The following is a 16,062-nucleotide window of genomic DNA, read 5'->3' as shown; positions in this document are numbered from 1 at the left end:
CATCTGTATGGGGAGGCTATTCTCTTATATCTCAGGTCAGTTAAAAGACGTATTGGCGGTCATTAAGGGGTTAATGCTCCTTTAAGAGAAGGAGGTTATAGATAACAGAAATTCAGTTTTACGTTGTTGACTGCTAAAGCTTTATTATATCTGTGACACAATTAATAAATATATGTGGTTCTAGAAAATGAATACATTTAACAGGTATTTGGTGTAATTGACATAAAATAGCCTATATTGTCATATGCTTCTATTAATGAAGCAAGTTGTTTGACACAGAGGTCAAGTACTGACAAATTTTAAGCTAATTGAAGCCCACTGGGATCTATTATACTTCTTTTTCCAATAATAAATGTTCCCGAGACTTGAACATGAGTTATATATCTTACATCTTGACGTCCAGAACAGTCAATAGTATCTAATCCAGAACTTTTTCTCCAAGAAACTACTTGCCGCTGCAGATCAGCTACAGAGAAAAGTAAATTAAAAGAACCAGTTAATTTGTTGAGATTTTTTTTTATTTGCTGTAAGTTGCTTTTTTATTTTTGAGAAGTACAAACTAGTGTTGGTAATAGAGAGGAGCAGATCTTCTAAAATTCTAATTCAAGTACAGGGTGGGCCATGTATATTGATACACCTAAAAAAAATGGGAATGGTTGGTAATATTAACTTCCTGTTTGTGGCACATTAGTATATCGGTGGGGGAAAACTTTTCAAGATTTTCAAGATGGGTGGTGACTAGAGTTGAGCGACCTTGACCTTTTTAGAGTCGAGCCGGGTTTCGCGAAACCCGACTATCTCAAAAGTCGGGTCGAGTGAAATCGGCCAATTATGACGTAAAGTCGGGATCGACCGAAACACGAAACCCAATGCAAGTCAATGGGGCAGCATAGTCGGCAGTGAGTGGGGGCCAGGAAAACACCTAGAGTGCCCATTTTAATGTCAAAACCATCCATTCTTCTTAATGAAGCTTGTCAAGCGTAATTTACCTTATAATAATTGGAAGGCATTTGAAATTGGGGGTCATTTGGCTAAAGTTGTGGTGGGTAGGGCTGGTTCAAGTAATTAGTGGGCCCAGGAAACCTGGACCACGTCACGGCAGTGGAGCAGGGAGAGGTAAGTATTTCAACTTTGCAAGTGCTGTGAACATGAGCAAGCAGGGGGGGCCCACTCGTTGGCATTGGCACTGGCACAGGGCCCCTCAAAGTACAGCGGTGTGTTTGCACGGCGGGGGTGCCTCCCACCGGCAGCAACACTTTTGCGTACTATGAGAGGCCCTGTGCCAGTGACGTCGCCAACTAGTATTCCTCCCCCCACCTGATGAAGGAACCTGCACTTTCATCTGCACCTTCCTCTTTGTCCCCGTGTAAGGTGGTATGGTATGCGGGAAGAGCAACCTGACTTTCAGCAGGGTCACAATGTTGTTGTGTAGCGTGCACGGGGAATGTTGCGTTATGGGTCAATGTACCAGCAGACTCATCTATCACTGGCTGGGCAATGGGTAGGATGAGGAGGAAACACAGATATAGGCCCAAAGAATAAAGTTGGCTAAATGCAGTTCAAAATTGGTAACACAGGAATAACCAGGGGGCATTGCAGTGGAGGACAACTGGAATGAGAGGCTGACACAGAGAGTAGGCCCAAATCAGTAAGTAGTCGAAATGCAGTTCAAAATTGGCAACCGTAGTAAACAGGCGGCACAGCTTTGTTCAGTGGAGGAGAACAGCAAGGAGTGGCAGACACCGATAGTAGGCCCCAACCCAACTAGTAGGCCAAATGCAGTCTAACATTAACAACTACTTAACGAGCGCCTGAAAACGGAATTTCAGGACAGGAAACCAGGAGAACAGCAAGGAGCGGCAGACACTGTTAGTAGGCCCCAAACCAACTAGTACGCCAAATGCAGTTGTTCCATTTAACCACAATTTAACGAGAGCCTGAAGATAGAAGCTCAGGAAAGGCAACCTGGAGAACACCTTGGAGTGGAACACACCATCTCTCTCCACCCCATACCCATTTTGTAGGCCTAATGCAGTGTAGTTTTCTACAACTACTAAACGAGAGTCGGAAGACCGAAGCAATGGCAAGGAAACCTGGGGAACACCTTGGAGTGTAACACACCATCTCTCTCCACCCGATACCCATTTTGTAGGCCTAATGCAGTGTAGTTTTCTACAACTACTAAACGAGAGTCGGAAGACCGAAGCAATGGCAAGGAAACCTGGGGAACACCTTGGAGTGTAACACACCATCTCTCTCCACCCGATACCCATTTTGTAGGCCTAATGCAGTGTAGTTTTCTACAACTACTAAACGAGAGTCGGAAGACCGAAGCAATGGCAAGGAAACCTGGGGAACACCTTGGAGTGTAACACACCATCTCTCTCCACCCGATACCCATTTTGTAGGCCTAATGCAGTGTAGTTTTCTACAACTACTAAACGAGAGTCGGAAGACCGAAGCAATGGCAAGGAAACCTGGGGAACACCTTGGAGTGTAACACACCATCTCTCTCCACCCGATACCCATTTTGTAGGCCTAATGCAGTGTAGTTTTCTACAACTACTAAACGAGAGTCGGAAGACCGAAGCAATGGCAAGGAAACCTGGGGAACACCTTGGAGTGTAACACACCTTCTCTCTCCACCCCATACCCAATTTGTAGGCCTAATGCAGCCTACTTTCCGACAACTACTAAACGAGAGCATGAAGATCGAAGCTCAGGAAAGGCAACCTGGGGAACACCTTGGAGTGTAACAAACCCTCTCTCTACACCACGGAAGGGCTGATTCTTAGGAAGGAAGGCTATCGGAAAGAAGCAGGGCGCGTCCAAGGGTGATTATATTCTTATTAGGTATATACTCACCCTCGGACGCGCCCTGCTTCTTTATTTGTAATGAATGTTTATTTGCAATGTGGTTTTGACTTACTCTATTTTTTTGGTAAATAATGATTTTATTATTTTCATTGTTTTGCATCTTCTTGGCAATAATATAAAGAAGACGCGACAGGACAACACTCGGTGGATGCCATATCTGTGTTTTAAATTGAAAAAAACTTTCAGTTAACTACTTGCAGGAGAAAGTTATTGTAGCTGGTGGCCATTTTTAGTACTGTACCAGATTTTTGTTGTATGTGTTTGTTTTTAATGTTAAAATGTCTGCATTTGATATCTCTCCAGTATTTTCTTTTTTATAAGCAAAATACTTATTTTTATATTTTCTGATGTTGGTTCAAGGGGTACACGGGCAGCAGTAGACAGGTCAGTGGAGGCCTAGTGGAAGGAGGGACCGCAGACAGGCTTCGAAGCCCTAACATAATAAATTGGGCTGGCTGTAGGCAATTTAAAATTGGTTCCAGGGGAACACGGGCAGCAGTAGACAGGTCAGTGGAGGCCTAGTGGAAGGAGGGACCGCAGACAGGCTTCGAAGCCCTAACATAATAAATTGGGCTGGCTGTAGGCAATTTAAAATTGGTTCCAGGGGAACACGGGCGGCAGTAGACAGATCAGTGGAGGCCTAGTGGAAGGAGGGACCGCAGACAGGCTTCGAAGCCCTAACATAATAAATTGGGCTGGCTGTAGGCAATTTAAAATTGGTTCCAGGGGAACACGGGCAGCAGTAGACAGGTCAGTGGAGGCCTAGTGGAAGGAGGGACCGCAGACAGGCTTCGAAGCCCTAACATAATAAATTGGGCTGGCTGTAGGCAATTTAAAATTGGTTCCAGGGGAACACGGGCGGCAGTAGCCAGGTCAGTGTAGTAGTAGTGGAAAGAACGGGCCGCAGACAGGCTTCGAAGGCCTAACATAACAAAAATTGGGCTGTAGGCAATTTAAAATTGGTTCCAGGGGAACACGGGCGGCAGTAGACAGGTCAGTGGAGGCCTAGTGGAAGGAGGGACCGCAGACAGGCTTCGAAGCCCTAACATAATAAATTGGGCTGGCTGTAGGCAATTTAAAATTGGTTCCAGGGGAACACGGGCGGCAGTAGACAGGTCAGTGGAGGCCTAGTGGAAGGAGGGACCGCAGACAGGCTTCGAAGGCCTAACATAATAAATTGGGCTGGCTGTAGGCAATTTAAAATTGGTTCCAGGGGAACACGGGCGGCAGTAGACAGGTCAGTGGAGGCCTAGTGGAAGGAGGGACCGCAGACAGGCTTCGAAGCCCTAACATAATAAATTGGGCTGGCTGTAGGCAATTTAAAATTGGTTCCAGGGGAACACGGGCAGCAGTAGACAGGTCAGTGGAGGCCTAGTGGAAAGAGTGACCGCAGACAGGCTTCGAAGGCCTAACATAAGAAAAATGTCAATACAATGGTATTGACAGTGCCAGGCATTGAAGGATGTCAGCGCATAGACTAAACATTGGTGGAGCTGTGAGAGAAAATTTTGCAAGTCGTAGAGCACTGTTTGACCTGGGGGGGGGACTGTCTTGTGGCCGGCGGTACAGGCCCAGGGCCCCTCATATTACAACGGTGTGTCTGACGTTGGGTGCGCACCACCACCGCCAGACACTTTATTGTACTATGAGGGACCTAGTGGCAGTGCTGTCGACCAAAAGCAGGCACACCCACCTCTTCAGACAAACAGTACTCTCACGGGTGCTGGCGCCAAGTGGCGATACCACGGCCCCGTGTGGGGACTTTGGCCATTTAGGGAGGTGTTAACATGTCGGATGCTGGACAATCAGGTGCTGCAAATTACGAGATTGGAAAAGTTGTTCAGAATAGTCCACAGGCAAGACCTTTACATAGGAAAGCTAGGTGTACGCCGGGCAAGGTGGGGCAAAAGATTTCGAAATCCAGTTGTGGTTCATTTTAATGAAGGTTAGATCATCTACATTTTGGGTAGCCAGACGAGTCCTTTTTTCTGTTAGTATTGAACCTGCAGCACTGAATACTCTTTCTGATAGGACACTAGCTGCCGGGCAAGCAAGCTCCTGCAATGCATATTCTGCCAATTCTGGCCAGGTGTCTAATTTTGATGCCCAGTAATCAAATGGGAATGACGGTTGAGGGAGAACGTCGATAAGGGATGAAAAATAGTTAGTAACCATACTGGACAAATGTTGTCTCCTGTCACTTTGAATTGATGCTGCAGTACCTGTCCTGTCTGCGGTCATAGCAAAATCACTCCACAACCTGGTCAGAAAACCCCTCTGGCCAACGCCACTTCTGATTTCTGCCCCTCTAACACCTCTGGTCTGCTGGCCCCTGCAGCTCATGTTAGAACGATCACGGGCGCTGTGTGCAGGGAATGCCAGAAGCAAACGGTCAATAAGAGTTGATTGTTTGGTTGCTAATATTAGTTCCAAGTTCTCATGTGGCATTATATTTTGCAATTTGCCTTTATAGCGAGGATCAAGGAGGCAGGCCAACCAGTAATCGTCATCGTTCATCATTTTTGTTATGCGTGTGTCCCTTTTGAGGATACGTAAGGCATAATCCGCCATGTGGCCCAAAGTTCCAGTTCTCAAATCTGTGGTTGTGCTTGGTTGAGGGGCAGCTTCAGGCAAATCCACGTCACTTGTGTCCCTCCAAAAACCAGAACCCGGCCTTGCCGCGCCAACAATTTCCACTGGCCCCGGAAAAGCTTCCTCATTAAAAATATAATCATCCCCATCATCCTCCTCGTCCTCCTCCTCCTGTTCGCCCGCTACCTCATCCTGTACACTGCCCTGGCCAGACAATGGCTGACTGTCATCAAGGCTTTCCTCTTCCTCAGCTGCAGACACCTGATCCTTTATGTGCGTCAAACTTTGCATCAGCAGATGCATTAGGGGGATGCTCATGCTTATTATGGCGTTGTCTGCACTAACCAGCCATGTGCTTTCCTCAAAACACTGAAGGACTTGACACATGTCTTGAATCTTCGACCACTGCACACCTGACAACTCCATGTCTGCCATCCTACTGCCTGCCCGTGTATGTGTATCCTCCCACAAAAACATAACAGCCCGCCTCTGTTCACACAGTCTCTGAAGCATGTGCAGTGTTGAGTTCCACCTTGTTGCAACGTCTATGATTAGGCGATGCTGGGGAAGGTTCAAAGAACGCTGATAGGTCTGCATACGGCTGGAGTGTACGGGCGAACGGCGGATATGTGAGCAAAGTCCACGCACTTTGAGGAGCAGGTCGGATAACCCCGGATAACTTTTCAGGAAGCACTGCACCACCAGGTTTAAGGTGTGAGCCAGGCAAGGAATGTGTTTCAGTTGGGAAAGGGAGATGGCAGCCATGAAATTCCTTCCGTTATCACTCACTACCTTGCCTGCCTCAAGATCTACAGTGCCCAGCCACGACTGCGTTTCTTTCTGCAAGAACTCGGACAGAACTTCAGCGGTGTGTCTGTTGTCGCCCAAACACTTCATAGCCAATACAGCCTGCTGACGTTTGCCAGTAGCTGCCCCATAATGGGAGACCTGGTGTGCAACAGTGGCAGCTGCGGATGGAGTGGTTGTGCGACTGCGGTCTGTGGACGAGGTCTCGCTTCTGCAGGAGGACGAGGAGGAGGAGGGGGTGCGAACGGCTACAGCCAACTGTTTCCTAGACCGTGGGCTAGGCAGAACTGTCCCAAACTTGCTGTCCCCTGTGGACCCTGCATCCACCACATTTACCCAGTGTGCCGTGATGGACACGTAACGTCCCTGGCCATGCCTACTGGTCCATGCATCTGTTGTCAGGTGCACCTTTGTGCTCACAGATTGCCTGAGTGCATGGACGATGCGCTCTTTAACATGCTGGTGGAGGGCTGGGATGGCTTTTCTGGAAAAAAAGTGTCGACTGGGTAGCTCGTAGCGTGGTACAGCGTAGTCCATCAGGGCTTTGAAAGCTTCGCTTTCAACTAACCGGTAGGGCATCATCTCTAACGAGATTAGTCTAGCTATGTGGGCGTTCAAACCCTGTGTACGCGGATGCGAGGCTAAGTACTTCCTTTTTCTAACCATAGTCTCATGTAGGGTGAGCTGGACTGGAGAGCTGGAGATCGTGGAACTAGCGGGGGTGCCAGTGGACATGGCAGACTGAGAGACGGTGGGAGATGGTATTGTTGCCGCCGGTGCCCTAGATGCAGTGTTTCCTACTACGAAACTGGTGATTCCCTGACCCTGACTGCTTTGGCCTGGCAAAGAAACCTGAACAGATACTGCAGGTGGTGCAGAAAATGGTGGCCCTACACTGCCGGAAGGGATGTTGCGTTGATGACTAGCTTCATTGGCCGAGGGTGCTACAACCTTAAGGGACGTTTGGTAGTTAGTCCAAGCTTGCAAATGCATGGTGGTTAAATGTCTATGCATGCAACTTGTATTGAGACTTTTCAGATTCTGCCCTCTGCTTAAGGTAGTTGAACATTTTTGACAGATGACTTTGCGCTGATCAATTGGATGTTGTTTAAAAAAATGCCAGACTGCACTCTTTCTAGCATCGGATACCTTTTCAGGCATTGCAGACTGAGCTTTAACCGGATGGCCACGCTGTCCTCCAACAGGTTTTGACTTTGCCACGCGTTTTGGGCAAGATACGGGCCCGGCAGATGGAACCTGTTGCGATGTTGATGCCTGCTGCGGCCCCTCCTCCTCCGCTTCAGAACTGCTGCCGCCTGCACCCTGTTCCCCCAATGGCTGCCAATCGGGGTCAAGAACTGGGTCATCTATTACCTCTTCTTGTAGCTCATGTGCAACTTCGTCTGTGTCACCGTGTCGGTCGGTGGTATAGCGTTCGTGATGGGGCAACATAGTCTCATCAGGGTCTGATTCTTGATCAGCACCCTGCGAGGGCAATGTTGTGGTCTGAGTCAAAGGACCAGCATAGTAGTCTGGCTGTGGCTGTGCATCAGTGCACTCCATGTCAGATTCAACTTGTAATGGGCATGGACTGTTAACTGCTTCACTTTCTAAGCCAGGGACGGTATGTGTAAAGAGCTCCATGGAGTAACCCGTTGTGTCGCCTGCTGCATTCTTCTCTGTTGTTGTTTTTGCTGAAGAGGACAAGGAAGCGACTTGTCCCTGACCGTGAACATCCACTAACGACGCGCTGCTTTTACTTTTACCAGTTTCACGAGAGGAGGCAAAAGAGCTAGAGGCTGAGTCAGCAAGATAAGCCAAAACTTGCTCTTGCTGCTCCGGCTTTAAAAGCGGTTTTCCTACTCCCAGAAAAGGGAGCGTTCGAGGCCTTGTGTAGCCAGACGACGAACCTGGCTCCACAGCTCCAGACTTAGGTGCAATATTTTTTTTTCCACGACCACCTGATGCTCCACCACTACCACTACCCTCATTACCAGCTGACAATGAACGCCCCCGGCCACGACCTCTTCCACCAGACTTCCTCATTGTTTTAAAAACGTTACCAAACTAACGGTATTTGTTGCTGTCACACAACTTACACGGTGAGCTATAACTTCAGTATGATTTAGCTACCCCTTTACAGGTGGGTGAGACCACAACGAAAATCAGGCACAATGTTACACACTCTGTTGTTGGTGGCAACAAATGAGAGAGATGCCACACACGCAGGACTGTCACTGAAGCGCAAATGTAAATATTAATCTCCCACTGATTTGTTTTTTTTTTTTTTAAAAGGGAGACTTAAGAAAAAAAAAATAATAAAAAAAAATGATTTTTTAAGGAAGAATTTATAAACCAAATAAAATGAAATGATTGTTTCAGGGAGAATTTAGAAAACAAATAAAAAAAAATAGGCTTTCTATGGCCCACTGAGTGAGAGAGGACGCACACAGGAGTCAGGAGTGGCACACAAGCCCAGAGGCCAATATTTATCTCCCACTGATTGATTTAGTGATTTTTTCAGGTAGATTTTGGAACCCAAATCAAGCAAAAAAATTAATAGGCTTTCTATGGCCCACAATTGGAGAGAGAGAGAGATGGCACACCCAGGAGTCAAGACTGGCACACAAGCAGAAAGGGCAATATTAATCTCCCACTGATTTGTTTTTTTTTTTTTTTTTTTTCAGGGAGACTTTAGAAAAAAAAATACAAAAAAATGATTTTTTTCAGGAAGAATTTAGAAACAAAATAAAATAAAATGATTGTTTCAGGGAGAATTTAGAAAACAAATAAAAAAAAAATAGGCTTTGTAGGGCCCACTGAGTGAGAGAGGACGCACACAGGAGTCAGGAGTGGCACACAAGCCCAGAGGCCAATATTTATCTCCCACTGATTGATTTAGTGATTTTTTCAGGTAGATTTTGGAACCCAAATCAAGCAAAAAAATTAATAGGCTTTCTATGGCCCACAATTGGAGAGAGAGAGAGATGGCACACCCAGGAGTCAAGACTGGCACACAAGCAGAAAGGGCAATATTAATCTCCCACTGATTTGTTTTTTTTTGTTTTTTTCAGGGAGACTTTAGAAAAAAAAAATACAAAAAAATGAATTTTTCAGGAAGAATTTAGAAACAAAATAAAATAAAATGATTGTTTCAGGGAGAATTTAGAAAACAAATAAAAAAAAATAGGCTTTGTAGGGCCCACTGAGTGAGAGAGGACGCACACAGGAGTCAGGAGTGGCACACAAGCCCAGAGGCCAATATTTATCTCCCACTGATTGATTTAGTGATTTTTTCAGGTAGATTTTGGAACCCAAATCAAGCAAAAAAATTAATAGGCTTTCTATGGCCCACAATTGGAGAGAGAGAGAGATGGCACACCCAGGAGTCAAGACTGGCACACAAGCAGAAAGGGCAATATTAATCTCCCACTGATTTGTTTTTTTTTGTTTTTTTTCAGGGAGACTTTAGAAAAAAAAATACAAAAAAATGAATTTTTCAGGAAGAATTTAGAAACAAAATAAAATAAAATGATTGTTTCAGGGAGAATTTAGAAAACAAATAAAAAAAAATAGGCTTTGTAGGGCCCACTGAGTGAGAGAGGACGCACACAGGAGTCAGGAGTGGCACACAAGCCCAGAGGCCAATATTTATCTCCCACTGATTGATTTAGTGATTTTTTCAGGTAGATTTTGGAACCCAAATCAAGCAAAAAAATTAATAGGCTTTCTATGGCCCACAATTGGAGAGAGAGAGAGATGGCACACCCAGGAGTCAAGACTGGCACACAAGCAGAAAGGGCAATATTAATCTCCCACTGATTTGTTTTTTTTTTGTTTTTTTCAGGGAGACTTTAGAAAAAAAAAATACAAAAAAATGAATTTTTCAGGAAGAATTTAGAAACAAAATAAAATAAAATGATTGTTTCAGGGAGAATTTAGAAAACAAATAAAAAAAAATAGGCTTTGTAGGGCCCACTGAGTGAGAGAGGACGCACACAGGAGTCAGGAGTGGCACACAAGCCCAGAGGCCAATATTTATCTCCCACTGATTGATTTAGTGATTTTTTCAGGTAGATTTTGGAACCCAAATCAAGCAAAAAAATTAATAGGCTTTCTATGGCCCACAATTGGAGAGAGAGAGAGATGGCACACCCAGGAGTCAAGACTGGCACACAAGCAGAAAGGGCAATATTAATCTCCCACTGATTTGATTTTTTTTTTTTTTTTCAGGGAGACTTTAGAAAAAAATAAATAAAAAAAAAATGATTTTTTCAGGAATAATTTAGAAACCAAATAAAATAAAATGATTTTTTCAGGGAGAATTTAGAAAACAAATAAAACAAAAAATAGGCTTTCTAGGGCCCACTGAGTGAGAGATGACGCACACAGGAGTCAGGAGTGGCACACAAGCCCAGAGGCCAATATTTATCTCCCACTGATTGATTTATTGATTTTTTCAGGTAGAATTTAGAACCCAAATCAACCCAAAAAATAAATAGGCTTTCTATGGCCCACTATTTGTGAGAGAGATGGCACGCTCAGGACTGGCACACAAGCCCAGAGGCCAATATTAATCTCCCACTTTTTTTTTTTTTTTCCAGGGAAAATTTATAAACCCAATAAAAAAAATAATAAATAGGCTTTCTATGGCCCACTATCTGAGAGAGAGAGATGGCACGCTTAGGACTGGCACACAAGCCCAAAGGCCAATATTAATCTCCCACTGATTGATTTATTGATTTTTTCAGGTAGAATTTAGAACCCAAATCAACCAAAAAAATAAATAGGCTTTCTATGGCCCACTATTTGTGAGAGAGATGGCACGCTCAGGACTGGCACACAAGCCCAGAGGCCAATATTAATCTCCCACTTTTTTTTTTTTTTTTCAGGGAAAATTTATAAACCCAATAAAAAAAATAATAAATAGGCTTTCTATGGCCCACTATCTGAGAGAGAGAGATGGCACGCTTAGGACTGGCACACAAGCCCAAAGGCCAATATTAATCTCCCACTGATTGATTTATTGATTTTTTCAGGTAGAATTTAGAACCCAAATCAAGCAAAAAAATTAATAGGCTTTCTATGGCCCACTCAGTGAGAGATGGCACACACAGGAGTCAGGAGTGGCACACAAGCCCTGAGGCCAATATTTTTCTCCCACTGATTGATGTTGTGATTTTTTCAGGTAGATTTTGGAACCCAAATCAAGCACAAAAATAAATAGGCTTTCTATGGCCCACTGAGTGAGAGATGGCACACACAGGAGTAAGGAGTGGCACACAAGCCCTGAGGCCAATATTTTTCTCCCACTGATTGATGTAGTGATTTTTTCAGGTAGATTTTAGAACCCAAATCAAGCAAAAAAATAAATAGGCTTTCTATGGCCCACTGAGTGAGAGATGACACAGACAGGGATGGCACTCTAGCAGAAATGCCAATCTTAATCTCCCATAAAAAAAAAAAAAAAAAAAAAAGGAACTGTCCTTCAATTACTATCTCCCTGCAGTAATCTCAGCCAGGTATGGCAGGCAGCAATAAGGAGTGGACTGATGCACAAATTAAATAAAAAGTGTGGACAAAGAAACAAGATAGCTGTGCAGAAAGGAAGGAACAAGAGGATTTGTGCTTTGAAAAAAGCAGTTGGTTTGCACAGCGGCGTACACACAGCAATGCAGCTATCAGGGAGCCCAATGAGCTACAGCGCTGAGGAAAAAAAAAATGTAGCTTCCACTGTCCCTGCACACCGAAGGTGGTGTTGGGCTGTGGAAATCGCTACAGCACAAGCGGTTTGGTGGTTAATGGACCCTGCCTAACGCTATCCCTGCTTCTGACGAAGCGGCAGCAACCTCTCCCTAAGCTCAGATCAGCAGCAGTAACATGGCGGTCGGCGGGAACGCCCCTTTATAGCCCCTGTGACGCCGCGGACAGCAAGCCAATCACTGCAATGCCCTTCTCTAAGATGGTGGGGACCAGGACCTATGTCATCACGCTGCCCACACTCTGCGTTTACCTTCATTGGCTGAGAAATGGCGCTTTTCGCGTCATTGAAACGCGACTTTGGCGCGAAAGTCGCGTACCGCTTGGCCGACCCCGCACAGGGGTCGGATCGGGTTTCATGAAACCCGACTTTGCCAAAAGTCGGCGACTTTTGAAAATGAACGACCTGTTTCGCTCAACCCTAGTGGTGACCATGGCGGCCATTTTGAAGTTGGCCATTTTCGATCCAACTTTATTTTTTCCAATGAGAAGAGAGTCATGTTACACATCAAGCTTATTGAGAATTTCACAAGAAATACAATGGTGTGCTTGGTGTTATCATAACTTTATTTTTTTCATGAGTTATTTACAAGTTTATGTTTGTTTACAGCCATTGACATGTCGCAGAGGTTAACTCGCGAGGAGCAGATAGAGATTGTGTTGATGTCTCGTGAACACAGTACCCTGGTCATTGCAGCAGATTTCAATGCAAGACACCCTACGCAAGAAAACTGTCACCATTTCCATGTTATTTAGGTGTATCCATATAAATGGCCTACCCAAAAAAGTTAACCTAATCACTGAACATAATGTTCTGTGTAAACTGAGGGTCCTGTTCCAATTTTTGTTTTGCCCATTCTGCATATTCAGCACGTCGATCTGGGTCATCCTTGTTGAGATGCTGCAGCAGCTGGATTTTGAAGACACAAAAGCGCACAGAGAGGTCAAAAAATGCTCTGTTGTAAAAAAAAGTCACAGTAAATAAGCAAGTGCTAGTCAGAAAATGAAAAAATACAGGGTATTTAGTTAATACGTTTTTTTGCAAAAAAAAAAAAGTATGTTAAGCTGCTCCACCAATCGCCAAGGTATACCCATAATAGAGCAGTCCTATCTAATGTATATAATCCCTATCTGCTGTATTTAAAAACCTGATCATCTGTATAGTACCTGAATGAGCAGGGTTCAGAGAGAAAATATCCATGGAGAACATGCAGGATGGAACAGCTACAATGCAAATGACCCACAGAGAAGTGGTGAACTCCCCAGTCTTGTAGAAACAAGAGAACAATTATAAAGCCAAAAACACATGGGCTACTTGCACAGTGAACAAGTCTGTAGAAAACTGTTCACACCACCAAAAAACTTGAAGACACAAAAGCGCACAGAGAGGTCAAAAAATACTCTGTTGTAAAAAAAAGTCACAGTAAATAAGCAAGTGCTAGTCAAAAAGCTGGATTTTGTAAGGGTGCTATTTGTGAGTAGCTAATATCCGCCAAAGGGATGATCGACTGATGCCAGATCGGCCAAAGTGCTGGCATGTGCTTAAAACTGCCGCTCATAGTGCTCTGGGTGATGACTGTTGATGCTGTATGCATGCCTGTATGACTGAAAACCGGCGGCTCCAAGGAAAAATAAAGGTAAGTTTCTCCTGGGTGCAGTACAGCTACTTGCACCTTCATAATGCTGATTAACCCGAGATCTGCAGGTCAATAACGTTTTTGGATGTGACAGGTTCTCTTTAAAAATCATTTAGTTTTCCTCGAGTTTATTGCATGAAAACTGTATAGAGCTGTACCTTAAAAATGGACTAAAGTATAGGAGCAAAGATCACTACTTGCAGTGCTCGATGTTCAGTGCTACAGTCAGAAGATGTTCAACAGATCCGCAGGAAGTTCATGTAAAATCTATGGAGGTGTCTGTGGACGATGAAACCAAGTTGACCCTCACAAGTTTAACAATGTTTACGTCAATATTGGGGTGAAATAGGAGTTGATATTAAACTAAAATGCATATCCATGTCTCTTCTTGTCTTTTTAGAAGAATTGAAAAAGCAAACAGTCTTGAATACATTGATCGAGATGCTTTCGGGAATCTGCCAATGCTGAAATATCTGTAAGACCAATTTTCTATTTGATGTACTAATTCTTATTAGCTCATCGCAGACACAAATTAAATATTTGCAATGATAATAAATGACCACTTGCTGCTAAGAAGCTGAGGGCACATGAAAGAAAATCTTTTCTTATAATAGCAGTAGTAAAAGTTCAAGATAGGAAGATATTAACCGATAATGTCTATGACATTTGGAAAGAATGTAAATGAATGTAATCCAATACAAATCCAACCCCTACTTCCCCCACTGTAAATCATCATAATTACACTGATACTTATTGACCCTATTCTCCATGGAGAGCTCTCGAGACGGTCTCAATATTGGCCTATAGACTCTTTGACACACTTTGTCTTCATTCTGAAACTCTTGATTGTTATTCAATGCAGTGTATGAAAAGTAAATGCATTTTCCATCTTTGTAAAAAAAAGAAAAAACACATTAAGGAGAAAAAGGGTATAATTATGAGTTTTTAATTCTATGGTTATTAGAACATAAATTAATATTTTTATTTACTTCTACTTTTACTCACTGATGGTCCCTTTGCAGTTCAATAGCTCATCACAATGCACAATTCCATGAGCTTTGGAGGTAGAAGTTGGCCCGTTACCTCTTAGACCCCTTTGCGGCTGCACAGGTTGCACCAATTGTATGTCCGCCCCTGCATTTATTTAATAATGCAATTAATAATCATCTATATCCTTATTGGTTAACACTGAGTAGCAAAATATAACTCATACCTATTCCAGGAGAATCTAAACTTAGTTACACACATAAGATCAAAATCAGTTGGACTTGATAATTTCATAAAGATAAGGCAAAAATTTCATCTGGAGATAAAAGTCTTTGGATAATCAAGACCAGCATTATTCATGAAAGTCTTAATGAGGGGTATGATGGAGTCAGATACTCCTGATTCACTAAAAGGCGTGTGCCTCTTAAAATGAGTTGTTGCATTACACCCCGTTATGGCCCTATCACAGCCCTTTTCTGCCCATTTTGATGAAGCTGGGAGAAACTGACGTGAAAACTACAAAAGTCAAAAATTTGTATTGCAATTCCACATTTTGCGGAGAAATCTACAGTTTTTCTAAGTTATTTACACCAGAATTCAGGTGTAATCACTTTGATGAATTCGGGCCAAAGTATTACTAGTGGCAGGCAGAAGCATTTTTCCTTATTCCTACTAAAATAAACATGTACACTTAACTGAACCAAGCGTGCATGCATATGTGGGGCCATGAGAAATAATTGTCAGTTGAGCATCTGGCTACAGTATCTCATTTAGAGGTGGCTTATTTTTTAATGGTAGTTAGGTTGCATTTTTTTTACCTGTAATATATAGTTTTATAGAAGTATTCGTTTTCATTTTTCGATAGTTCAGGAGTATTTTCCTTTAAGAGAAGGGATTTTTATGTTTTTTATATTTTTTTTAATTTTATGCTTGAAGTCTTCAACTAGTGGAGTCTCCACCACACCTATTGAAAGGATGTTTTGCACTGATTAATCACTCATTCTATTAAAAAGTACATTCTAAGTTTTGACAGATGGGTGCATTTGATTCCACTATTAGCTTAAATTGTGATAACGTTGGGGGGTTTCCAATTTTAAGGTATTTTTCAGGCCAAGTATACATTTCTGCAATCAATCTACATTCCTGAAGATTGCCAGATCCTGGCAATGTCTAAACTTCCTCTATTGTCAGCTCAACTGGTCGTTATGTGACTGCAAGAATACGATTTGTATGGTAGCAGTCATTGCCAGTATGCAAATCACTTACCGCTGTAGCTGACAATGATGGGGAATCTTAAGGGTGTGCCTATTCTTCACTGTCAGGATTCAGAAATCAGCCATTACCTAATAAGTGCAGAAATGTCTTCTCAGCCTTGGGGTCGCTTTAATTGATTGTCCAAAAT

General features: G+C 43.4%; 1 protein-coding gene across 1 annotated transcript in view; it reads left to right on the top strand.

Annotated features, from left to right (window-relative positions):
• The window catches only part of LOC138680525 (follicle-stimulating hormone receptor-like), a 205,966-nt gene that overhangs the window by 117,286 nt on the left and 72,618 nt on the right, over positions 1 to 16,062 (top strand). Inside the window, exon 4 of the mRNA XM_069767896.1 lies at positions 14,074 to 14,148. Within this exon, the coding sequence (XP_069623997.1) occupies positions 14,074 to 14,148 (75 nt within the window). The remainder of the gene's footprint in view (positions 1 to 14,073; positions 14,149 to 16,062) is intronic.

Source organism: Ranitomeya imitator, chromosome 5, assembly GCF_032444005.1.
Source record: "Ranitomeya imitator isolate aRanImi1 chromosome 5, aRanImi1.pri, whole genome shotgun sequence".
Classification (NCBI taxonomy): domain Eukaryota; kingdom Metazoa; phylum Chordata; class Amphibia; order Anura; family Dendrobatidae; genus Ranitomeya; species Ranitomeya imitator.
The sequence above is the reverse complement of the archived record's forward strand: the minus strand, read 5'-3'. Positions and strand labels throughout refer to the sequence as shown.